This window comes from Eubalaena glacialis, chromosome 13 (assembly GCF_028564815.1).
Source record: "Eubalaena glacialis isolate mEubGla1 chromosome 13, mEubGla1.1.hap2.+ XY, whole genome shotgun sequence".
NCBI lineage: Eukaryota > Metazoa > Chordata > Mammalia > Artiodactyla > Balaenidae > Eubalaena > Eubalaena glacialis.
Genome location: NC_083728.1, coordinates 91,970,777 through 91,995,873, shown reverse-complemented (window position 1 = coordinate 91,995,873; position 25,097 = coordinate 91,970,777). Strand labels below are relative to the sequence as shown.

Here is a 25,097-nt window from a genome sequence, read left to right as displayed (position 1 = left end):
GCCTCTTTTGGATAAACGTTAAATGCAACAGGCTTGAAACACAGCCTTGAAAACATAAATGAGCAGTAAGGATCATTATGCATCGACACCCCCGGGGAAGTAAATCTTTTATAGGAGAAGAAGTAGAGGCCAAGGGTAAGGTTCATTTAAAATGTATAAAAATAATAAAAGCGCCCGTGGATTGAAAGGGCATCTGAAGGGACTGCTAACTTTTTGGTGATGCCGATGTGGAAGCATTGTGTTTCTTTGCAGGGAAAACAATGACACAGTGTACGATGCTTCCCCTCTTGCTGCATCAGCAGACAGTCGCATTATTTTCCGGTGGAATGTGCAGAGCTCGGTACCTCTGTTCTCTCTGCAGCTCACAGAGCCTCAGCAGAGAGACAACCGGAACATTTCAAAGAGAGACGAGACAAAAACAGATTATTCTGCTGTGCTGCCACATTGCCACAGCACAATACTCTGTTCAAAATTGTCTCTTGTGAGGCACATTTTAAAAGCCGTATTCTGTCTGTAAAGGCTCTCTGTGTTGGAGAATTCGCATGTGTAGGAAAAATAGCTGCATGTTGCAGAGTATTGCCTCAAGAGGCCAGATTCTTCTGGCCAGGGAATCTGTTAGCTTTCTGGAAGGTTCCTGAGCTTTCCAAGGTCACGAAAAAGTATTAACTGACTGCACTGTTCTGTCACACTGGTGCTACCATCCTGGTCTGAAGCCTCCCTGGGCCACTGTGAAGGTCTGCCCCAACGGTGTTTTCTGCACACACACACACACACACACACACACACACACACACACACACACACACCCCTACCTCTTCCTGCACTCAGGGTATATGGTCACCATTGGAAGATGAGAAGATTTAGGGCTCAGGGATTCTGAGCAAAGTCTCAATAAAGCAGAAACAGCTTCTTTTTTAATTCTAGTTTTCTGTTTCAGGGCCCAAGAAACTCAGTTTCATGGGCCTCCTAAGGAATCCATAGTTTTGTAGGCGTTCCCTTCTAGGCAGAGATCACGGCAATATTTTCCTTGACTGGGTCTCAGATCAGCTGCCCCAGGCACTGCCTTCCCAGCCCAAACTCAGGGGACGACTGGGAACCCCAGAAGTAGCGGGGGCCCCTGTGTCCCCCATGTCCACACCATGCTGTCTGGGAACACTCGGGAAGCATCTGTGGGTTACTCAAGTTTGTCTGTAGGAAAGGACGTTGGATATCAGTTCTACCGAAAGCCTTCCTTTTTTAGCTGGCCCAATCTATCCTCTAATAATTTTCCACATACGTGGTTTCTCACACCCTTTTTCTCGTGAATACATCTGTACCACTTACAGTGTTATATTCTACTTCTTTTCAGATTGATCTGTTGGCATAGAATTATTCTTCTATCCATTATTATTACAACATTCAGTGCAATCATCATTAGCCCATTAGTTCATAACTATTACTATCAATGCTAATATAATGACTATTAACTAAATATGAGTAATTCAAGCTATCACTAATATAATTACTATTATTAACGATATTCCATCTCACACGATCTGTCTTTGGCGCCTCACCTCCCTCTACTCCCTTTTACCTTCTCCCTGCCTTGCCTAACAAACCAAACAACCCAGGGTTCCTAGCAGATCCTGAGAGTCAGCCTTCCCTCCCCGGGACATAATGATGTGTGTCAGTGACCAGTGGACGGTTAGTTCGTCTGCAGAGAGGCAAGGCCAGGGGGCCCCCCTGAAGTTGCAGGTCAAGAAGCAGAGACGGGTCACGTGCCCGACCCTCCCCACCCATCCAGTGAGGACAGAACGGAGGGCAGCTGGAGGGGGAGGAGTGGGGGGCAGAGGAGCTCGAGTGGCTTTCTCACTCTTGCTGGTGAACTGAGAGAGTTAGCAGAGAGCACTGATCACGTCAAGGCGTTGACCATCCGCATGTGTTTCTCCCCCATGGAGTCAGCCTCAGCGCAGCATCGGCTTTCAGCGCACTTCAAGATTCTGAGTGGTCACCTGACGGCGAGCGTGCCGTCGCGTTGGGCCCTGTGGGGTGGTTAGGGGCTGCTGATTTGATGGAACCTACAGTCTAGTCGAGGACCTCACGGTGTCATTCACTGGGACCCACTGCACGTCAGAGACCCGGGCTGCACACACGCCCCACATCCCAGACGCAGACTGGACCTCAGAGAGGCCTCAGTCCTCCCGGGAAGAGACCAAGCAGAACCACAGTTAGACAGGTGATCAGCGCTACTGACCACTAGAGAAAGCCCCAGGGGCTCTGAGGTCACAGGGGGGCCCCTAGTTAGCCTGAGGGGGTGCCAGTTCTGAGGAAGCTTTACCGAGGAGAGGACAGTTCGCTGAGCCTTTCAGGATGGAAAGGAAGCAGTGGGGAGGACCAGGCGAAAGGACGGTGCTGGCAGGGAGCCGCCTGCAGAGGCAGGGAAGACACCCCGGGAATGGCAGTCACTCCGCCGTGGCTGGCGGCCAGTTTGTGTTCAGGGAGGTGATGGAATATGGGCCTGGGGCTCAATATGGGAAGATCATGCTGTGCATACTGAGACTTTTGGACTTTACTCCGTGGGTCATGGTAACTCATTCAGGGCTTCAGACCTGTGAGTGTCTTAAGACCATGCTGGCTGCAGCACGTGGGCAAACTGGAAGAAGGCTTTTGCAGTATGTCGGATGAGATAACACAAGGGCTTGAACTACGAGTGGCAAAGAGGGTAGAGGGAAGGGATCATACTTATGAGTTTGGGGGAGAATGTAGAGTCAGCAGGATTTATGATACACTAATTTATGGGGCTAAAGAGAGGGAAGTGTCTTGTATGACTTTCTAGCTGGAAACTTTCTCATTATTATTAATGTGTTATGGTGATCTGCGATCAGTGATTTTTGATGTTACTATTGTAATTGCTTGGGGGCACCACGAACCACACCCATATAAGACAACAAACTTAACTGATAAACGCTGTGTGTGTTCTGACTGTTCCACTGATTGGCTGTTCCCCCATCTCTCTCCCTCTCCTCGGGTTTCCCTGTTCCCCGAGACACGACAGTATTGAAATTAGGCCACTTAATAATCCTACAGTCACTTCTAAGAGTTCAAGTGAAAGGAAGAGTGGCACCTCTGTCACTTTAAATCAAAAGCTAGAAGTGATTAAGCTCAGTGAGGAAGGCATGTCAAACACTGAGACAGGCCAAAAGCTAGGCCTCTTGCACCTCTTGCTTTAATTTTAAAGTCAATTCAAAGTGCTACTCCAGTGAACACACAAATGGTAAGGAAGCAAAACAGCCGTACTGCTGATATGGAGAAAGTTTTAGTGGTCTGGACAGAAGATCAAACCAGCCACGACATTCCCTTAATGCCAAAGCCAAATCCAGAGGAAGGCCCTAACTCTCTTCAATTCTATAAAGGCTGAGAGAGGTAAGGAAGCTGCAGAAGAGAAGTTTGAAAGTTTGGAAGCTGCAGAAGAAAAGTTTGAAGACAGCAGAGGCTGGTTTAATGAGGTTTAAGGAAATAAGCCATCTCCATAACATAAAAGTGCAAGGTGAAGCAGCAGGTGCTGACGTACAAGGTGCAGCAAGTTATCCAGAAGATCCAGGTAAGATAATTCATGAAGGTGGCCACAGTAAACAACAGATTTTCAATGTAGATGAAACAGCCTTATATTAGAAGTAGATGCCATCTAGGACTTTCATAGCAAGAGAGGAAAAGTCATTGCCTGGCTTCAAAGCTTAAAAGGACAGGCTGACTCTCTTGTTAGGGGCTGAAGCAGCTGGTGACTTTAAGTTGAAGACAATTACCATCCGAAAGTCCTAGGGCCCTTAAGAATTATTGGGCTTCCTTGGTGGCGCAGCGGTTGAGAATCTGCCTGCCAATGCAGGGGACATGGGTTCGAGCCCTGGTCTGGGAGGATCCCACATGCCGCAGAGCAACTAGGCCCGTGAGCCACAACTACTGAGCCTGCGCGTCTGGAGCCTGTGCTCCGCAACAAGAGAGGCCGCGACAGTGAGAGGCCCGCGCACCGCGATGAAGAGTGGCCCCCGCTCGCCACAACTAGAGAAAGCCCTCGCACAGAAACGAAGACCCAACACAGCCAAAGATAAATAAATAAATAAATAAGCTCATTTGTATCATTTAAAAAAAAAAAAGAATTATAATTAATCTACTCTGCACGTGCTTTATAAGTGGAAGAACAAAGCTTGGGTGATAGCACATCTGTTTACAGTGTGATGTGCTGAATATCTCAAGCCCACTGTTGAGACCTACTGCTCAGAAAAAAAGAATCCTTTCAAAATATTACTGCTCAGACAATGCACCTGGTCACCCAAGAGCTCTGCTGGAGATGTGCAGTGAGATTAATGTTTTCATGCCAGTTTCAGGCACAACATCCATTCTGCAGTCCATGGATCAAGGAGTGATTTCAAATTTCAAGTCTTATTATTTAAGAAATACATTTCATAAGGCTGTAGCCGCCATAGATAGTGATTCCTCTGATGGATCTGGGCAAAGTCAATTGAACACCTTCTGGAAAGGAGTCACCATTCTAGATTCCATTAAGAACATTCCTGATTCATGGGACGATGTCAAGATATCAACAGTAACAGGAGTTTAAAAGAAGTTGATACCAACCCTCACGGATGACGTTGAGAGGTTCGAGATTACAGTGGAGGAAATAACTGCAGATGTAGTGGAGCCAGCAAGAGAACCAGAATTAGAAGTGGAGCCTGAAGATGGGACTGAATTGCTGTAATCTCATGACAAAACTTTCACGGGTAAGGAGGTGTTCCTTATGGATGAGCAAAGAAAGTGGTTTCTTGAGCTGGAATCTACTCCTAGTGAAGATGCTGTGAAGATTGTTGCAGTGAAACAAAGGATTTAGAATAGTACACAAGCTTAGGTGATAAAGGAGCAACAGGGTTTGAGAGGATTGACTCCAATTTTGAAAGAAGTTAATGCTATCAAACAGCACTGCAGGCTACAGAGAAATCCTTCGTGAAAGGAAATCAATCAGTGCGGCAGACTTCTTAGCTGTCTCATTTTAAGAGCTCGCCACCCACCTGCAGCAGTCACCACCCTGATCAGTCAGCAGCCATCCACGTCAAGGCAGGACCTTCCACCGGCAAAAAGATTGCAATTTGCTGATGGCTCACATGATAATTAGCATTTTTGAGCAATAAAGCATTTTCTTATTAAGGAATTGCGTTGTTTTTAAGACATGATGCTATTGCACACTTAATCGACTGCAACGCAGCGTAAACATAACTCTGTCTCATACGCTCTGGGAAACCAGAAGATTCATGTGACTTGCTTTATTGTGCTATTCCCTTTATAGTGGTGGTCTGGAACCCAACCAGCAATATCTCCAAGGTCTGCCTGTATATGTTTCATACAAATAAAAAATAGACATTTTTAGTGAAATCAGATCATTATGTACTATTTTATAAACTTGTTCACTTAATATCTTATTACTTATACAATATTAGCTATCTACCTTATCATTTTAAATAGCTGCCTAGTGTTCTTTTTTTAAGTAAGCGTCATGATTCATCAACCTAATTCTCAATCGTTGGACATTTAGATTGTTTCCAGATTTTCACCATTATAGACAGGATGATGAATATCCTTTTAGCTACACCTATGTGAATATCAAAATTATTTCTTCACCCTAAATTCCTAGAAGTGGAGCTGTTATTTTAAGGGTGTTCTAGTAGAGCTTTTTAATTGCAAGAAATAGATACCCATAAAAACCTTCTGGCTCCAGTGTGAAAATGGGGTTCATATGAACGAAAGGAATGAGGGAATCTCATGGAGCTCAAGAACAAGATACCTCCAGGCCTCCTGAGAAACTGAAAGTACAAACTCCCTGGATCCAAAGCACGTTCCAGCGCCTCAGGAACCGGCTGGCCTCGTCTCTGCTCCTCTGTGCCTCTTGGCTCCCTCCTCTGCTTCACCGGCCTGTTTTGCTTACTTCTTCTGCCAGCAGACTCAATTTTACATCATGACCGCTCAGATTCAGTGGCTGACAGTCGTCTCTGTTTCTTTGCTACAATTCCTGAGACGGTAAGTCTGATGGCCAGATTCCTACCCATTGTAGTCCTGGCCTGTTAACTTGGGGCAGCCTTGGGTCGGGGGCTTGAGGGTGGGGTTTCAGTCAGTCTTGTGCTGGTGAGCGCTGACTGTAGGCGTACATGTAGCCTGAGATATGCCAGGGTGGGAGTCATTGGCGAACACTGCAGATCGGGGCGGCTGCTAAATGTTTATCAGAAAACCACTGGGTGTGACATGGAATAGAACTGTCAGATTCCTTGAGAAAGGTATGGCCCGTGATTGACATCTTTAGGATATTTGCGATACAATTTAACTCCATTAAAACTCTGTAGATGTCACTTCATCCTCTTCTAGCATTTCATGTTGTAGAGAAGAAGTCTGGAGGTTTTTGGTTTTCATTTTTGTTTCCTCTGGGTTGATACCTTGCTTTATCTATCTTGACTCTTGTAAGTTTTGTTTCTCCATGAAGCTCCAACATTCTACTGGGACATGACTGTAGTGGCTCTCTCTTTCCTGGTACTCTGGAAGCCCTTTTTTTTTTTTTTTGAAGATGCAGATCTTCTGTGTTCATGTCAGGGAATTTTTCCACACTGTTAATGTGATTAACATTTTTCTTTCACTGACTCTACTTCTCCCATCTGGAATTTCTATTGTGCTTATAGTGGAGCCCTTGGATCAGTCTTCGTTTTGCTTCTCTTCTCCTCCTAGCTCGTTTAATCTATCTTCTCTGAATTCTAGGAAGAACTCTCAATTCCAGCCAAATTCACTGATTTGATTTTATGCGCTATTTTGATCTGTTCTTCTGGGCTTCTATTGCATTTTTAATTTTGGCAATTGTATTCTCATCTAAAAACCATCTTTCCTGACCTCAGATTATTCCATTTTCAGATTTATAGTATATTATTGACTCTTCTCAATGAGTTTTTTATTCGATTCAGATTTTCTGACTCATCTGAATCCGTGTGGTTCAGAAACTTCCTGAAGTGTTCCGTTTCATAAAGGAGATGCTCCTCCACATGCTTTAAAATGAAGATTGCCCATTCTGACCTTGGCCACCCTTGCGTGGCTCCCCAGGGGGTGAGGTGGGAGTCCCTTTGACTTTTCTTCTGCAGATGGGAATTCAGATCAGTTAAGCCTTTGCCCCCTCAGGGCTCATTCATACCACCTTGCAAAAACTCTCCTGTGGATGGAAGCAATCCTGACTTTCAGTATTAATACAGTTATTTCCCTATTTTGTTCCTTTGGAAATTTCTATAGGGATTCAAGAAGCACAAAATGGGTGAGTTCAAATCACCTAGGGGCAGGAGTTTGATTTTTTTTAATGGCAGCATTCAGGGTGACCCAAGGGCGTGTAACCACAGAGACTCACAGGACCCGGGAAGCTGCCGCATCCGCCAGGGGGTCAGTGAGGCCGGCCTGTGCGGCCGTGAGAGATGCCGGTGGCGGGGAGAAGTTGGGCTCCCACGTGTCTCTGAGCCACAGTGGCTCAACTTGATGGCAGTGGCCTGTGAGGAGTGTGAGACAGGACGGAGCTGAGGATGGCTACATGTGCTAGAAAGTGCAGTTTGGCTCCTGGATGATTTCTTGGAAGACATTCAGTTGTACTTGGCTTGGACAGAATGATGCTCTGCATGTGGGAACAGAAAAAGGAGGCCCTTCCTGACCAGGGGTGCCGTAGCCGGGACAGCAGGATAGGCATCCGCCGGGCGTGGAGACGGGGGTGCAGCCTCCCCGGCCAGCGGTGCATCCCGGGCCACCCCGGCCATGTGCACAGTCGCTGTCGGGCAGCAAGCGGGGTGCACGCGGGACGCAGGCCGATGCCGGCACATCCCTTTCAGTTCTGTTGCTGCAGCCTGTTGCTGACGAGGAGAGTGCTCAGGGCGCTTCTCCAGGGGCGCCGAGAGGTGACCGAGGCGGGGCGGCCCTTCCCCTTAGGCGCGCGGTCCCTCCGCTCTGTTGATGAGCTTGCAGCGTCCCAGCAGCCATCCCGCAGGGAGCTGCGGCGTGTTAATTTTCAAGTTTACCAAGTGGCACTAAAGATAATAATGAATTTCTTCACCCATCGCCCTCCTCCTGTCTGTCACAACTCTTGCCACTCAAATGTTTGTTTCCTTGTCGCCGTGTTTGTGACCGTTTATGGGGAAGGGGCCAGCCTTCACCGGAAACAGCCCCCTTGTCCGGGACCTCAGGTCCTGGATTCTCACTCCTCATTCCGGCCGTTGTCGTTTCCCCGCTGGTCTTGTGGGGACAGCAGCTGGGGTCTGTCTCTCGCTCCACGACCTGCCAGAGCCTGCCTTCCAGGCTGACCCTCGAGGTCTGGTCCGTCAGCCGCCTTTCCCTGTCTCGCCGTCCCGCTGTAGCTCAGAGGCCGCCCGCCCTTCCTGAGCGTGTGACGGAGCAAAGCGAGCAGCCCCGTGTCGCGGCGCAGGGCCGGGAGCCTTCGGACCCAGATGAGCACGGGAGGCACCACCCGCTTGCCGTGGGGGCGGTGACATCACTGCAGCAGAGGACCGACCCCTCGAGATCGGCTCACGCTCTCTCAACACGGCTGGCACCAGACGTGGGGAAGGGCACCGCGGGGACGCTGAGCGGGGAAGCCCGCCCGCTCTGCTGGGCCGGATGGCGGCCAGTGATGCTGCCGCGCTCCAAGCATCCGCGTGTCCCCTGAGCAGAAGCCACCGCAGCCCAGCTCCGGTCGCCGAGGCGGCGGTGCTGATCGGGGCGGAGCGGAGGGGGCCTCCCTGCGCCCCGCGGTCCCACCCCGCAGACCCCGGAAGGGCCGGCCCGCGTTCCTTGCAGGGACTCTTCGGGCACGAGGACCCCGCTTCTGTCTTCAGCCGAGGGAAGGTGGCCTGAGGGCTGTCGCTGTCTCGGAATGGCAGGTGATGGGGCGGAGCGCCTGCTGGGAGAGGCCGCGCGGTGCCGTCCCGGCTGCTGAGGGGACCCCCGCGCGGCCGCCCTGTGCGCGGACACGTCACCTCCGCTTCCTCCCTGCCGGGCCGTCATCGCGCCACCTCTTCCCATGCATGATGTGGAAATTCTCTTTTAGGAATTGTGTTTTCAACAGTCCTTTGTGTTTCCGCGGTTTTAGAGGTTTTTACGGTAGTAAGCGGTACAAACATCTTACCCCTTTCGGCGTCCTCAAGTACAGGGGCCCGAGACGAGCCTGTGACGAGTATTTGGAGCTTCTGCAGGTCCTGTGCCATCGCCCTGGCTGTTTTGTGTGTCCTTCTCAAACCTTTCTACCCTTCTTTTCTGGAGACCAGCAACCAGAAGAGCATTCCAGATTTGTGCCTTAACCTATAAGGAACATACAGGCAGTGCCATGTTTCCCCCACTCCCAGGGATGTTTTGAAGGTTAATCTCAGGATTCTGTTGGCATTTTTAGACAAGGCAGCAGAACTGGTCTTCTAAATTCCTTTGAACAAAATGTTTATTGAAGTGTTACCTTGTGTACTGTGTTCTGTGAGGGTCTTATGGATTTGGAAGAAGGGGTCAGAGTGATTAGGGAAAATTTCAGAGGTGGGGGAATTTGATCTGGCCCTTGAAGGATGTCTGTGGAACTAGACGGCCCATGAGGTCATTTGTAGATCGGTTGGGAGGGGTGGAGGGTTGGATACGGGCCAGGCGCAGAGCAGCAGACATAGGCCAGGTGCGAGGAAACCAGCATGACCAGAGTTGAGGAGGGATGTTGGGGAGAAGTGGAGAATACAGTCGGATTATTTGGGGGGAATGGATTAGAGGGGTTCTTGGAAGCCAAGTGAATCCGTCAGGGTAGACAGAGGAACACTGCAATAAAGACAACCTGAAGGTCTCAGGGGCCTAAACAACACAGTTTATTTCTCACTCACGTTGCATGTGCAGCAGAGGTTCTGTGTGGGAGAGGAGGCTGCTCACTGCTCAGACCCGAGCTGTCAGGTGTGTCGCTGCTCTAAGATGTGGCGTGTCCGCAGCTTCACTGCAGGGGCACAGGGGGTCGCACAGAGGCACTTGAATGCATCTGCTTGGAAATGACGTAGATCCCTTCCACTCACATTTCATGGGCCAAAACCAGTTATCGATACATGGCTAACTGGTACCTACACCTAACTCATTGGGAAAAGAGAAGGATCCTCTCCTTATATCTAGAAGTAGCAGAGAGCTCAACATACTGTGAACCATGATAATGTCTCCCACCCAAGGTAGGGGTGTGTAGACTCAAAGTGGCAGGTCCTGGAGCAGTTATCAGCGTCTGAGTGTGACGAGCCTGGGTTCTAGGAAGATTGGCCTGAGTTCAGCATTTGAAATGACCACTCTGGCTACAGGATTTCTCAGCCCTCTCTCTATGGACTTTTATCTCTGCTACTTGTGTGTGGCCACACCTGGGACCTCCTCACTGGGGTTAGGATGGGGTAGGAGTTAAGAGCACAGATTCTAGTCATAAAGCCCTGGGTGTATATCCAGCTCTGTGCTGTGACATTGGGCAGGAAAGCTACCTTGTGAGTCTGTTTCCTTATCTGTCAAGATGTGAACAATAGAAATACACATGATAATGGACGCACAGTGAGTCTGGCCCACACTAAGCAGTTAATAAATGTGCTGTAATCCTTATAACCTCTGAAAATGTTCTGCCTTTGGGATCTTTAATTCTGTTCATAGTCATCCTTCCCTTCCACTTTTCCTGCCCTTTGTCCCTGTTACTTCATCAATATCTAGCTCATCTCTCCTGCCCAGTTTGTTAGCCCTCTCCTAGCATCCTTTCCTTCCTCCACACCACGGTGTCCGCATTTTAATCATTCCCTTGTGGTATCAGTCCTGTCTTGACCTACCAGCATACCCAGCTTGCTGAGGCTCAGCCCACTTTCCACCTGCTTCCTCCTCTGCAGGACTGAAGTTCCACTAGACTGGTAGCTTCTAGAATCTCTGGAGATGCCAGTGCTGCGCAGAAATCCTCGGACTCAACCCGTTTCCTCCTGCCTCTTTTCCCCTGGTAGTTGTCCCAGACCTTGCGTCCTTCCACCCCCAGCAGGACTACTTCCTGCTGAGTCACATTCATGAAGACAGAGTATTTTTATGTGTTTTATTTTATGTAATTGATAAACATGTGAAAATAATCCTAATTGCAGAGTAAGATCACCTAGCACAGAGCTTCTCAAATTGAATGAGCTTACACATCACTCAGAGAGTTTAACATTTAGGTCCTGATTCAGTAGGCCCAGGGTATGGCCCAAGACTCTGCCCCTCTAACCAGCTCCCAGAAGAGGTCTGTACTGCAGGTCCCAGCTCCACTCTGAGGAGCAATGAGTTGGTTGATATGTATTGAAAACTCACCATGTGCTGAAAAGCATGATCTTTTCCTTCTGACTAGTGAGAGCTCTGCTGCCAGAGCATGGGCAGCAGGACAGGCTTCACCTGGGAGCTGAGTGATGTGCAATCTAGCTCTACCCAGACGTGCTGCTTTAGAATCTGCTTTTGAACAGGCTCCCCAGATGACTTGTGTGCACATGAAGGTTTGAGAAGCACCAATTTAGAAGATATAAATAAAAAGGTCTTAAGAATGTTTGTAAAACTGTATGTGGTTTTTCAGTGTTTTGGAAACTGAAAATATTGATGTCAAATTAAGCTAATTAGTGAGTGGGTTGAAATTAATTAATCAGAAAAGACACTCTGAGGAAAATAAATTCTGTACCAGGTTTAGAAGAAGAAAAGTATGTTTATAAATATATTCGATTTGTATTTTTATCATCATTTAGAAGGTCTTATCTTTAGCCATTTCTTAGAAAAGCCTAGTTGTAAAAGAAAAATGCTTCCTGCATCTGTCTTACTGAATTATTTTTATTCCATTATTTTTCTTTATGTAAATAACATCAAATATGCATGCATAGTCTTATTTCTTCCTTCTCTCCTACCCCAAAAGGAACATGTCCTATTTGCTGTTCAGTACTTTGCTTTTTCATTTATCTGTACATCTTAGAGGTCTTTCTATATCAGTCTATAAAGAGCTTCCTCAGCGTTTTTTTAACTGCTGGGTAGCATCCAACAGTGTGGATGTACCACATTAACATTTTGCTTTTCCAAATGATATTTAAAAGGCCTTTCCGAACAATAACCAACACTTATAAGTGGGAGCATAATTACTAACCCTGTGTTAAATTTCCACATCTTTCTGAAAACTGACCCCTTCCAGGTAACCACCACATGTTTCAATTGGGGTTATTTTAGGCTAATGTGTCTTTCCCAAGCAGTACTTAATTTTCAAAACAAAGAAATAAAGGGAGCGTTTGTCATCTGAGAGACTTTCAAAGGACTCAACCAAAGGCAGCTCCCACTTCGGGGGGAAGTAATTTGGGGGAAGACTCTTGCCTATATTCAGGCATGTGGGGTGGATTCTAAGCTCCTTAAGCTCCCCTCTGCCTTCCTCCGTGAGTTCCACCCCACATCTGTGTGCTGATTGATCCCATGCTGGTTAAAGAGAGCACTGTCCTAGCTCCAGTTCCGTTCTGTCTCCCCCTCTGTGCAAGCTTGTGGGGGCATTTCACTGCCAATAAATGAGTAGTTCCATGGATTGAACAGACACTAAGGTAAGTTTTTAAATAAATAGATGGATCCTCTTATTGGAAGCTTTGGGAGAGGTTTGGTGGAAGTGCCTATTGTTTAAAGATTTGCCATCATTACTTTTGGATTTCCTATAAATTCTCTATACATCTGTTATTCATGCTGTCACGCAGAAAGCTGAGTGCCCACGCTGCTTTAAAACTACAACAGATTGCTGAGTGTGTGAAACACGCTTAGTGCTCATTTGTTTGAATTGATAGTTTGCACTGTCCAGATTTGCTGAGTAATCATCAACCTTCCACATTTTAAATAGGCCCACAATGACCAGCTTCTTTCTTAATATATCTGAACAATCACATAAATGGGATTAGGAGTTTATTTTTTATTCACCTGCCTTCCAGGTTATGTGAACAGACGTCTTATGTTTCTACCAGCAGCGCACTCCCCTCTCATAACACCTGCCATAATTAATTTTAAGTATATATCTTAGGTGGGATCTTAGCTGTGTTTTGTAGGCTTAATTCTTTATATACACAGCTTCTGCTCTTTATACACTCTCCCTCTTTCTGTCATCAACCTTAGATTTATCGTCGGTGTTGATTTTAGACCAAAATATAAATGAGATTCTGTTGACATTTAAAAAAAAAAAACAAACTCCTTGCTTCCTAGCAGATTGAGTAGAGAACCAGTTGGTTTAAATAGATAACCTTGGTCATATCAGAAAATGTCTTGTTCTTGCTGAGTACTCTATTCTTGCACTCTGGGACTGACTTTATTCATTTAAAGGAAGCTAGGGCAGACAGGAAAAGAAATATTTTCTTCTCTTAAGATTTCCTGATTTGTTTGTACCTCTGTTGTGACACCCAAGGGTAATTCTGATATAGCAACGCTAACAAAAAGAAAAGAGATAGGAAAACAGAAGGGGAAATTCCTTCACAGTTATGAGCTCTCACCCGTCACTATCAAAGCCTCCCTGTGCCCCGGCTCATTCTGGGGTCTAGTTTGCTGTGCTCCCCATCAAGGACAATGACCCATCTAATTTCCAGAGACAGGGGAGAGAGAGCGCGCACACGAGCAGGAGTGAGAGGGAGAGAGAGTTAGACCAAGAAACACGCCAGGACCCCCGCTCCTGTCTCACCCGTGCGCTCAGATTGTGCGTGGCACTGCTCTCTAGCGGAACGTCCCCAGCCTGATTATTTATTCTTCTTGGGGCCAGTGCTCTCCACTCAGGATGATGAATCTCCAAATAGGCCGAGCCCAGAACCTGCGCTGGTGCATTGGGAGCAGTCAGCCCCACCATGTTGGTAGAGATACAGCCCTGCCTGGCCCACCTAGAGATGAGCTGGGGTAAAGTGCTCACTCCATCCTCCAGAGAGAAATGCTCCTTGATCCTAATGTCAGGAAACAGAATACGGTTCTATTCCTAGAATTAGCTTGGAATGAATATGGTTGATGGCCATGGTTATCTATCAGGTTGTTTACTTACTGTTCATTGTTCTGGAACATGTCCTACTCTCAGTTGCTCTGTGCTGGTTAGGATACCTGCAAGATTTCCTGCCTCTTCTAAGTTTGCTCTCTTCTAAGATGAAATAAATAAGAAATTGATTACCTAAAAACACAGCAGAGGAAGTGTTCATCAATATATTTGTATGAACATTTGCATTTAAGGTGGGAATACAGAAGAAAACACCACACGATCGATAAAATATTTCTTCAGTTCTGGGTATAACCACCTTCCGGCATTTCAGTTTTATGAAACACTAAATATGTAAGTGAGAGGTTTTATTGGTCTTGGATTTCTCATTTGAGAAGCTCTGGTTTTATTTAGGATATCAGTCTTATATGAAAACAAAAAAAGAAGGTCATCTGTTGGTCTGTGGGGTGCCACTTCTGGGAAGGAGCTGAAACGTTGAGAAACCTGTTTCTCAAAATATTGGCCCCTCAGCTCTTTGTGTTTTCACATGGCTGGGGGAGCTGTAAAATACAAAGCTTTCAATTTTATGTTGTTCCAGTCAAACAAAGTCTTCCAAAAGTAACAGCCCTGGGAGTGTTCACCTGCGGTATGGCTTCCCAAGCAGGCATCTTTATAACTAGACCATGAATTTACCTTGAGCTTCAATTGCCATAATTTCTAGTCTGTGAGTTGAACAATGGTGTCTGTAGCAAGGAAAATAACTTCAATTTAGTCTGGTTTTCTGAAGATCTTTATTGTATTTTAAGGAGGGGGGCACAACTGTGGTTTTCCTGAATATATTCTGCCGAACGTACTGTGTGACCCCTTTCTCTCTTATTTATCTCCTTTTTTTCTTTTTTCTTTCTCTCATGTGCTCACAGCGTTTGTTAAGATAATATTCTGTTTTCTCCAGGGACTCAGGATTGCATTTCTTTGTTCTTGGTTTTATCTATGAGACACTTTTCTAGTTACAGATTCTGTTTGTGATTCATGCTATGTAAAGACAATCTGATTTTCAGCAGGATTTGAGCCTGACAGAGGGTCATAAACATGTCTCAGGGGCGGAGCTGTGCTGCTCTCCAGGAACTTACGTGCAAAACTCTCGTCTTGGGAAGAGATTTGATTATTTTAGGAACAGATATTGATGTCTATTTGGAAACTGTAAAGTTAGATTTATTCGATTTGGCAAGCATCTGTTAGGCACTGACTGTTTGCCAGAGGCTCTGAAGACTAAGAATCACACACCTTAAGGAGTTTACAGTGGATGGGGCAGATAGGCGCTTGTACAGGTGCCCTCGTCTGAAGGAGACCAAGGTTTGTCTCACTTTCCCCCAGAAGCAGAGCATGTGAGTTCAGCGAAAATGTGGGTGCAGGCGTTTATTTAGAAGTGATCCCAGGAAGTATGGGCAAAGGAGTGGGCAAAGGAGACAGAGAAGGGAAAGACACCAGTGCAGGTGCATCAGTGAGTGAGCCCATCCCCTCAGTGAACATCTGGCCTGGGTCCCCCAGGAGCCTCAGGGAGACTGGATAGAAGCCACTGTAGTGTCGCTAACTGAGGGAGAAAGTGCAAGGATTTATTCATCAGCTCCCATGCTTTATTCCTTGAGAACGACTTCCAGGGACATTAACGTCCAGGCATGCAGGCTTATCTCTCCACCTCACCCTTGTAGGCCAGTCATACCCCTGGCCAGAGAATGACCTCAGATAGGAACTGGCAGGTGTTTGCAGATAGTCATGGGTTTGTAAGTAAGCGGCAAGTGACAGAGACTGTGGGCAGGGCATGGGCAACACCAGCTCCAGAGCGATACTAACCAAGCGTGAAAAGTGCACTGCGTGCCTTACACCGCATAGCCCCGGTCCAGGGTCAGAGTGGGCCAAAGGGCCTACAGCTAAGACCTACAACTGTCAAACTCCTTGAAGAAGACATAGGGGGGAAGCTTGATGACATTGGATTTGTCAGTGATTTCGTAGATATGACACCAAAATCACAGGCAACAGAAGAAAAAATAGATGAACTGGACTTCATCAAAATTAAACACTTTTGCGCATCAAAGGACACTATCAACAGAGTGAAAAGGCAACCCATGGAATAGGGGGAAGTACTTGTAAATCCTTCACCTGATAAGGGATTAATGTTCAGAAAATATAAAGAACTCCTGCAACTCAACAACCAAACAAACAACCTGATTTAAAAACTGAGCAAAGGACTGGAATAGATGTTTCTCCAAAGATGATATACAAATGGCTAATTAAGCACATGGGAAAATGCTCTACTTCACTAATCAGTAGGGAAATCAAATCAAATGATACACTACTTCCACCCATTAGGATGGCTACTTTGAAAAAAATCTAAACAAAGAGAAAACAACAAGTGTTGGTGAGGATGTGGAGAAATTGGAACTCTTTTTTGCCTTGCTGGTGGGAACGTATAATTGCACAGCCATTGTGGAAAATGGTATGATGTGTCCTCAAAAACTTAAACGCAGAATTACCATATGATGCAGCAGTTCTACTTCTGGATATATACCCAAAAGAACTGAAAACAGAGACTTGAACAGATACTCATACACCCATGTTCATAACAGCATTATTCACAACAGCCAAAAGGCGGAAGCAGCAACCTAAGTGTCTATCAGCGGATGAATGGATAAACGAAATGTGGTCCGTCCATACAATGGACCGTTATTCAGCCTTAAAAAAGAATGAAATTCTGATACGTGTTACCACATATATGAACCTTGAAGACATTATGCTCCGTGAAGTAAGCCAGTCACGAAAGAACAAATACTGTATGATTCCATTTACGTGAGGTACCTGGAGTCAAACAGAGACAGAAAGCAGGAGAGGGGGAGGGGGCTGGGGAGAAGGAATGAGGAGCAGGTGTCTAATGGGGACAGAGTCTCAGTTTGGGGAGATGAAGTTCTGGAAAGGGATACTGGTGATGGTTGCACAACTGTGTAAATTGATGCCACAGTACTGTGCACTTAAAAATAGTTAAAATGGTAAATTTCATGTTATGTATATTTAGCCACAATTTTTAAAAAGCATGCAGCAGGTACCAAGAGGGAAGGGCACTTTAACTGAGGGCCTGGGAAGCCTTGCTGGAGGAGGTGCCATGCTCCCCGGCCCCGATGGGTGGGTGGACTTCAGCAGGCAGCAGTGCAGGCGGGGGGTAGGAATGGGGAAAGTTGTTGCAGGCGGAGGCGCTCAGGTCAGAGGAGGGCGGCTGGGATGTTTCAGGGAGCGCCTGCCACGTGGCGGGTGAAGCACAGGAACCCAAGCCCTTCTCTCCGTGTTCAATCAACAGATACCTACTGGATACCTGCTGTGCACGAGGCACTGTTGTAGGCCTCGAGAGAATGGCTAAAACAGAACAGACGAAAGCGCCTGTGCTCCGGGTCTTCTTCCTGCGGGGCGAGACAGACGCAAGCCAAACAAGCATAGTGAGCGGAGGGTCCCGTGGAGCTCGGAGCGAGGGGAAGAGCACGGCTGGGAGGGATGGGCTCGCCATTGTCAGAGGGGCCCCCAGCCTGCGGAGGCAGAGGCCCCCGTCAGTGTAGCTCCGGTCCTCCAGATGATGGCTTTATGGTCACTAAAGAAACCAGATGTGGTTTGGATTTCTCTGCTCGAGGTTGCTCAGTGCAGTGGTGGTCTCCCTGCAGATCTACCGACCTCTAAATACTTTGTGTCTCATGGGAACTTTGAGAAAAACTTTTTCCTTGGAACTCCTCCAGCTGCGGATGGAAGGGACCAAGGCTTCAGAGGCCCCTGCCAAGGGGTCCTGCAGTTCCCCATTGTCCTTGCTAATAGCCTCAGATGGGCATCAATTGCCCCGGTGGGCTTGGGCTCCACGCCCAGGTTGGCATGTTTGGCAAAATTATTCAAGGGCATTTCTCACTGAAGCTAAAAGTGATCTGCTATTGTGCCTAGGTACCTTCTCAATAATTTCAGAATGCCATTTGGAAAATTGACCTAATTTCCTGAAGAATACCCTCTTACTTCTCTATCCCACCCAAACTACATATGGTCCCAGTTTCTCTGTTGGTTGTGGCTCTTTTGCATTAAACGGTAGGTTATGCATTTATCTGCTTAAATGGAAAGCTGTTGTCTGTATATTTGGATCACTCGAGGGTCCAACCATGCCGTTCCTAAATCCACACTCCTGTTCTGTGGTTTACCAATTTGGGCCCATCCCGAAATAAATAAACAAACGAATAAGCCTGCTGCAGAGTTGCCTTTTATCACCTTCATTTTTCTCTGCCGATGAAAATATTCTTTGTAACATTCCATTGATTTCCAAATGTGCAAGTTTTCAAACATGTTATAAATGAGAAGAAAAGAAACTTCTGGATTGTTTGTCAAGCTGTCAAATTATTTTATTTATCCTCTCTTGTCAATAGAAAAATCCAGAAGTGTATTGAGATAAAAATGGAAGTACACGTAAAGATAAAATTGTAAATGGGATATACGGCTGTATTCCCTCCCATTTTTCTTTCCCTCCCACTGTTGTACAGTAGACAAGAAGTGAGTCGGCCGGTGCGGACCCTCCTCCGGAGGGAGCAGGAGGGCTTCTGTAACTGGGCTTGTCCAGCGGCACTGCCCGCAGCCCCGCATGCCTCCTGCCGCACTGCCCAGCGCCTTCGCGGCTGTGAGCGGGTTCTCGCTAACGAGCGATTAAGGACACAGCATTTAGAAGGATAGGAGAGTCTTCTTCGGCAGCTCCACACACAACGGATTATTAATGCAGAAATGTACACGCCTGCTTCACCTGTTCAGGAGCTGGGTGGGCAGAAACTAAAAAGTGAGTTTGGGGAAAGTGAAAGGTGGGAGGAACTTTCTATTTAGTGAACAAGATTTTTCCAATCAGGAGAAAATTCATGCTGTTTATTTCAGTTTTCACAATAAAGTGCGTCTTAAAATGGCCCAGGTTCTGCCTTGAGAAACTCACCTCTTGGAATCTGAGGGAATGACCTGGTTTGCCTGTTGCCTATACACCTTTTACTGTAGCACATGTTAACAAAAAAATAATAATAATAATTTCTGTGGGTTCTTGGAGATTATATATATAATATATATACGCGCACACACATATATCTCCTAGTCTCTTAAAACGTATGTGCCCTGGAGGGTTCAGCTCTACAGGATTTGAGCTATCAAGACGCCAGCTCCCATGGTGGCAAGCGATCAGACACACCTGTTTCGATGCTTCTGCAGGCAGGAGAGCACTTCATCCCTTTGCCAGGCCGTTTTAATAATGCCGAGAAAGATGACAGACTCCGAAGGGTTGCAAAAGCAACTGATGAGTGGAAAAGCCACTTGAGCCCGACCACCGCCCGCCCCCCCACCCCCCCACCCCCCCACCCCCGCGAAAGCCGGGCTCCCAGGCGCGCACTCGCCCTCCTCGCGCCACGTGCTCGGAGGAGGGCGGTGCCGGGGGCCGAGCCGAAAAGATGTTCCTGCTGCCTCTTGCGGCTGCCGCGGGGTCGCCCGTCCGACATCTGAGCGGGAAGCGCTCCTGGGGACCCGGTCCAGCCGCCGCAGACAAGACGAAGAGCCTTATTTTAGGAACGTGTGGCAAAGAAAAAGAAGATGATGTGCCCCAGTTTACAAGAGCAGGAGAGAATTTTAATAAATTGGTGTCTGGAAAGCTGAGAGAAATCTTGAACGTATCTGGACCACCCCTGAAGGCAGGCAAAACCCAAACCTTTTATGGTCTGCATGAGGACTTCCCCCGCATGGTGGTGGTGGGCCTCGGCAAAACGACGGCCAGAGTTGATGAACAGGAAAACTGGCACGAAGGCAAAGAAAACATCAGAGCCGCTGTTGCAGCGGGGTGCAGACAGGTTCAGGACCCGGAGATCCCGTCCGTGGAGGTGGACCCCTGTGGAGACGCCCATTCGCAAGGAGCGGTGCTTGGGCTCTATGAGTATGACGATCTGAAGCAGAAAAAGAAGGTGGCCGTGTTAGTGAAGCTCCATGGAAGTGGGGATCAGGAGGCCTGGCAAAGGGGAGTCCTCTTTGCTTCTGGGCAGAACCTGGCATGCCACTTGATGGAGACGCCCGCCAATGAGATGACGCCAACCAGATTTTCCGGAATTACTGAGAAGAATCTCAAAAGTGCTAGTAGTAAAACAGACGTCCACATCAGACTCAAGCCTTGGATTGAGGAACAGGAAATGGGATCATTCCTCAGTGTGGCCAAAGGGTCCGAAGAGCCTCCAGTCTTCCTGGAAATTCACTACAAAGGCAGCCGCAATGCAAGTGAACCTCCCTTGGTGTTTGTTGGGAAGGGGATTACCTTTGACAGTGGTGGCATCTCCATCAAGGCTGCTGCAAACATGGACCTCATGAGGGCTGACATGGGAGGAGCTGCCACTCTCTGTTCAGCCATCGTGTCTGCTGCCAAGCTCAACCTGCCCATCAGCGTCGTGGGTTTGGCCCCTCTTTGTGAAAATATGCCCAGCGGGAAGGCCAACAAGCCTGGGGATGTTGTTAGAGCCAAGGACGGGAAGACCATACAGGTGGATAACACTGATGCTGAGGGGAGACTCATCCTGGCCGATGCACTCTGCTACGCGCACACTTTTAACCCAAAGGTCATCATCGATGCCGCCACCCTGACAGGTGCCACGGACGTAGCTTTGGGGTCCGGTGCCACTGGGGTCTTTACCAATTCTTCCTGGCTGTGGAACAAACTGTTTGAGACCAGCATTGAAACAGGAGACCGTGTCTGGAGGATGCCTCTCTTTGAACATTACACAAGACAGGTTGTAGGTTGCCAACTTGCTGATGTTAATAACATTGGAAAATACAGATCTGCAGGAGCACGTACGGCTGCAGCGTTTCTGAAAGAATTTGTGACTATCCTAAGTGGGCGCGTTTAGACATAGCAGGTGTGATGACCAACAAAGATGAGGTTCCTTATCTGCACAAAGGCGTGGCTGGGAGGCCCACGAGGACCCTGATCGAGTTCCTGCTTAGGTTCAGTCAAGACAGCGCTTAGTTCAGATGCTCTAAAATGCCTTCATTCTGTCCTAAATGGGCAGTAGAGCTTCGGAATACTTTTGAATGAATAGATAAAAATCTTTTAAGGGAAACAAAGGATGGTATTTAAAAACATAGAACAAAATGAAATTTGTATGCCTTGATCTGTTTTTCATTTTATGCAGAGATTTATAAAGGTAAAGCTAATATCTTGCTTGGCAAAGATTTTTAAGATATTCTATCTTAAATGAATAATGATGATTTTTTAAAAGCTACCTAATCACTTTTCAGAGTACATGTTTGTAATTGAGGAGCAAACTTGTATTTCGGATTTGTGATGCTGGGAATAATGAACAAACTAAAAGTCGCTCTGCAGTTGTCAGAAACAATAAATCCAACTTTTTGTGCTCCCTGGTGTGGCTCTGACATTTACTTATATATTATTATAAACCCAGTGATGCTATAATATAACTTGTCTCTTCTGGCTGTGTTACATGAACTAAGTAATTAAGTTGGGTGTCAATGTTAGTAATCACTTTGGGGCACTCAGTGATGAGCTTGAGTTTGTGAGGCGGTACCATTATCCCCACATTACAGATGAGGAAAATGAGGCACAGGAGAGGGTTAGTAACATGCCAATGATGTCACCAAGCTAATAAGTGGGAGAGCAGAAAGCAGTAGAGCTTTCTTCTTTTTTTTTTTTTTTAATAAATTTATTTATTTAAAAAAGAAAAGAAAAGAAAAGAAAAGCCACTTGATTTTCTTTAAGTAAAATGTCTTGGAGCTGTTTTCACCCATCCCCCAAAAGGGCACCAATGTACCTGGCTATGCATGGAAGAAGGTCAAGAATCATAAGAGACTGACCAATTAAATTGTGTTTTTTATTGCCAGAAAGTGGTTGAGAATGGCCCTAGGCAACCTGTTTGCAGAAGCTGAGCTATAGAACTGAACAGAAGAGTGGCTCGAGCTCTGCAGTGTCTGCTAGTGTGCTCCGTGGCACAATGAAACGCTTCTTGGGGAAGGTCAGGATTTTCACTTACATATAGCTCCGCCTTCCTTAGCAATTGTCCTACGAGGCGAACTCAAAGATTCATCTTCAGAAACTGAGCAGAGCAGCCTTGACCGCCCGTGTGAGAATTCCTGTTCATCTGGAAGGAACAACAGCCTCTCTTTCTCTAGTGTCAGCTCGTCTTTCTCCTCCTTCCTCCGCTGCCCCGACCGCCAGCCGTCCCGGTCTGCGTGCACGTCCTGTGCCTGCGCCCTAAGCCTCCACGCCGCCCGGGGGCTCGTCCAAGTGCTGCCTTCCGCGCTCATCCCCGAGCTCTCGTGCCGCTGACCAGCTGGTGCCCCTGCCCACGTAGACACCCCCAGGCCTCCTTGTCCTCCAGCTTCACACGCCCACACCATCACCCCAGCCTGTTCTTGCTCCTGAGCTTTCACTCTTACGAGCTGCTCCGCCATCCATCAAACCACTCAAGCCAGAAGCCGGGAGAGCTTCCGTGCACACACCCAGCTGCCGCCGGCGCCTCTTCTTCCCCCGACGCCCGCAACAGCCCCGCACGGTCTCCGTCACCACTTTCCTCCTCAGGGTCCTTCAGAGGCTCTCCATTCCCTACTGGATAAAGTCCAAACTCGGCAGCATGGCCCCCCTCCCCTGGCAGCCTCCTCTGGGGTCACCCCCAGGCCCCAGTTTCCCCTCAACCTTCAAGAACCACTTGACAGTTTTCCCAACAAGCCAACCCGGTTTCCACTTTCTTTTTTCCTGTTCCTGGAATGCCTTTCCTTCCCTCCTCTGCCTGGCGAATACTGCCCATCTTCCAGGGGCCGGGCTCAAGCCCTTCCTAATTCCCCTGGAAGAATCAATCTCGCGGCACTCCCGACCCCGCATCCTGCCGCGTCCCTCCGCTCGGCTTCCTGACCCCACCACCAGCTGCTTGTTCTTCCCACGTGACTCTCTTCCTCTGCTAAACCCAGACCTCCTTGACGTCGCTGACCTCTGACCCCGTGCAGTTAACTCTCATATTCCCCACGCTTGCGCAGTGCCTGGAAATAAGAGGTACTTGCTACTGTTGTTATCATCCTATAGTGATAAAGAGCTGATAATAATAACCAGTCGTGCTCTATTTGGACAAGACTTAATTCTTCCTTCAACAAGTGCTCACAGAAGGGCTCCTATAGCCCAGGCACTTTGCTTCGTGCAAAGATGAATAACACATCCGCCCCTCCTTATTCCAGAAGGTGGACAGATCTCCCCACAAATTGGGACACTGCAGTGAGGTGAGAGCTGGCACCAAAGGTGCCAAAGGAGCCCGGCACCTGTGACCCTGGCTCGAGATGGGTCACTTCTTGCTCTGCCCAGATAGCCAGTTGCCTGAATTGTAAAGCATGTCTATAATTGTTATGTCATCTGGTCAACACAACCAATAAATATTATCATTATTGGATGTTGAAAAAAACTTTCAAAAAACACTGAGGAACCTGTAGCTCAGCACTGAGAGCTTTCCTAAGGCCTTTTACTCCCGTGTGTGTTCCCAACCTTATTTTTCTCTTTTGTTCCTACCAATTTTAGACCACTTGTTTTGGAGCAGGAAGATTTGGAGGTTTCGAAAGGTCCTGTAGGCCCCATTAGCTGCTGCTTCTGGAGGGGATCTTCTTTTGACCTGCGTGAGAACCCTGTAGATCTGGACGCACTAGGAACTGGAGAGCCGAGGTCCTTTGGAGTCTTGGGGGCCGTGGCCTTTGTCGTCGCCCCGTCTTTCCCGGAACGGGGTCGCCTCTGGTTGAACACGTGTGCCCGTGTGGTCGGCTCATCTTGCATGTTTGTGTGTCTCCGGGCAGATGTGCCTCAGCATCTCCCGGTGGAGGTGGCCTTTGAGCTCGTTATCTTCCGGGCGGCCAGGGGGACACCCGGCTCCGCGGAGGGAACAGAGGGGAGAGCCACAGCCTCGCCAGTTTGGCCGCGAAGATCCCCTGAGGCGCGTGGCCGGTAGCGCTCGCCTAGGAAGCAGGACGCGTAAGATGACGGTTCCGACAGAGGAAGCCCAAACGAGGGATTTGCTTTCTCAGATGTTCTGGACAATTCCACTTTTAGGGCATAGGCTCTGTTTTTGAAAGAAAGAGGCTGTGTTCTGAGTGAGCTGTGGAGACCTGCATGAGGAGGCGCGTGGGGACGTGTGGCCCCCAGCCTGCAGGCGGGCTCGCACCTCCTGGGCCGCGAGCAGGGCTGCGGGCCTTCCCTCGAGGTCCAGCCCCCGGCAGCCTCACAGCCAGGGCGCACAGACCTTCACAGCGTCTGCGGGGAGGCCGTCCTGGCAGAGAGATGGGAAACCCTGGGGCAGAGCAGGGACTGAGGGCCTCGGTCTCCCCTTCACCGTGGTGCTACGGCCTCGAGTTCTGTGGCACGTCCTGTGCGCCACACGCCGTCTGACGTGCATCGTGTACACATGCAAAAACATACGTCGAAAGGGAGAGTGTCAAATGTGTACTCCTGTTTCTAACGGCCCCGTGAAACGGGCATCATTTTACAAATCAGGAAGATAAGGCTCGGAGAAGTTGAGTAACTTGCTTCCCGTTGGGAGCCAGGGTATTTCCAGCGGATTCTAAACTCAGTTCTCTTCCTCACAACCCCCAGGCGCCTGCCGTCACCTGGCTGAGCTCCTGTGTCCTCCTTTGCCCACCTCTGTCTCCAGAGTTTGACTCTCTGACTCTGCACCCAGGTGTCCGCGGGGCTGGTTCCTCCCGTCCAGGTCTCGGTCACCGCCTCCCGCCCCTCCTAGTGCTCCTGACCCCGGGTCCATGTGACTTGCCCTTTATCCCTCGCTGCTCTCCCACCACAGGCGCTGTCCTGATTGCAGGGAAGCAGGCTGTGTGCCATTCATCCTGCTTTATCTGCAGTAACTCCACAGCTTAGCGGTTCTGGTAGACTTTGAACTTTTTTTTTTTTTTTCTGTCTGAGAGATTTGATGTTCTTTAAATGTACTTTTTAATTAAATGCGACCTGGGCCGCTCTTCTCTACTCAGCCTCTCCAGTGATTAAGGGGTTCACGCGGGAGAAGCTGACTAGGAGTGGGCCCCATTTCCCTCTGCCAGGAGCCTG

General features: G+C 48.0%; 2 protein-coding genes across 2 annotated transcripts in view; both read left to right on the top strand.

The window, feature by feature from the left end:
* LOC133104264 (protein sidekick-1-like) overlaps positions 1-25,097 on the top strand; it is a 310,718-nt gene that overhangs the window by 267,786 nt on the left and 17,835 nt on the right. The window lies entirely within an intron of this gene.
* On the top strand, positions 19,468-21,020 carry LOC133103446 (cytosol aminopeptidase-like). The gene is given in 2 exon segments (XM_061208840.1): positions 19,468-20,878; positions 20,881-21,020. Coding segments are annotated over 2 exon segments (1,551 nt in total).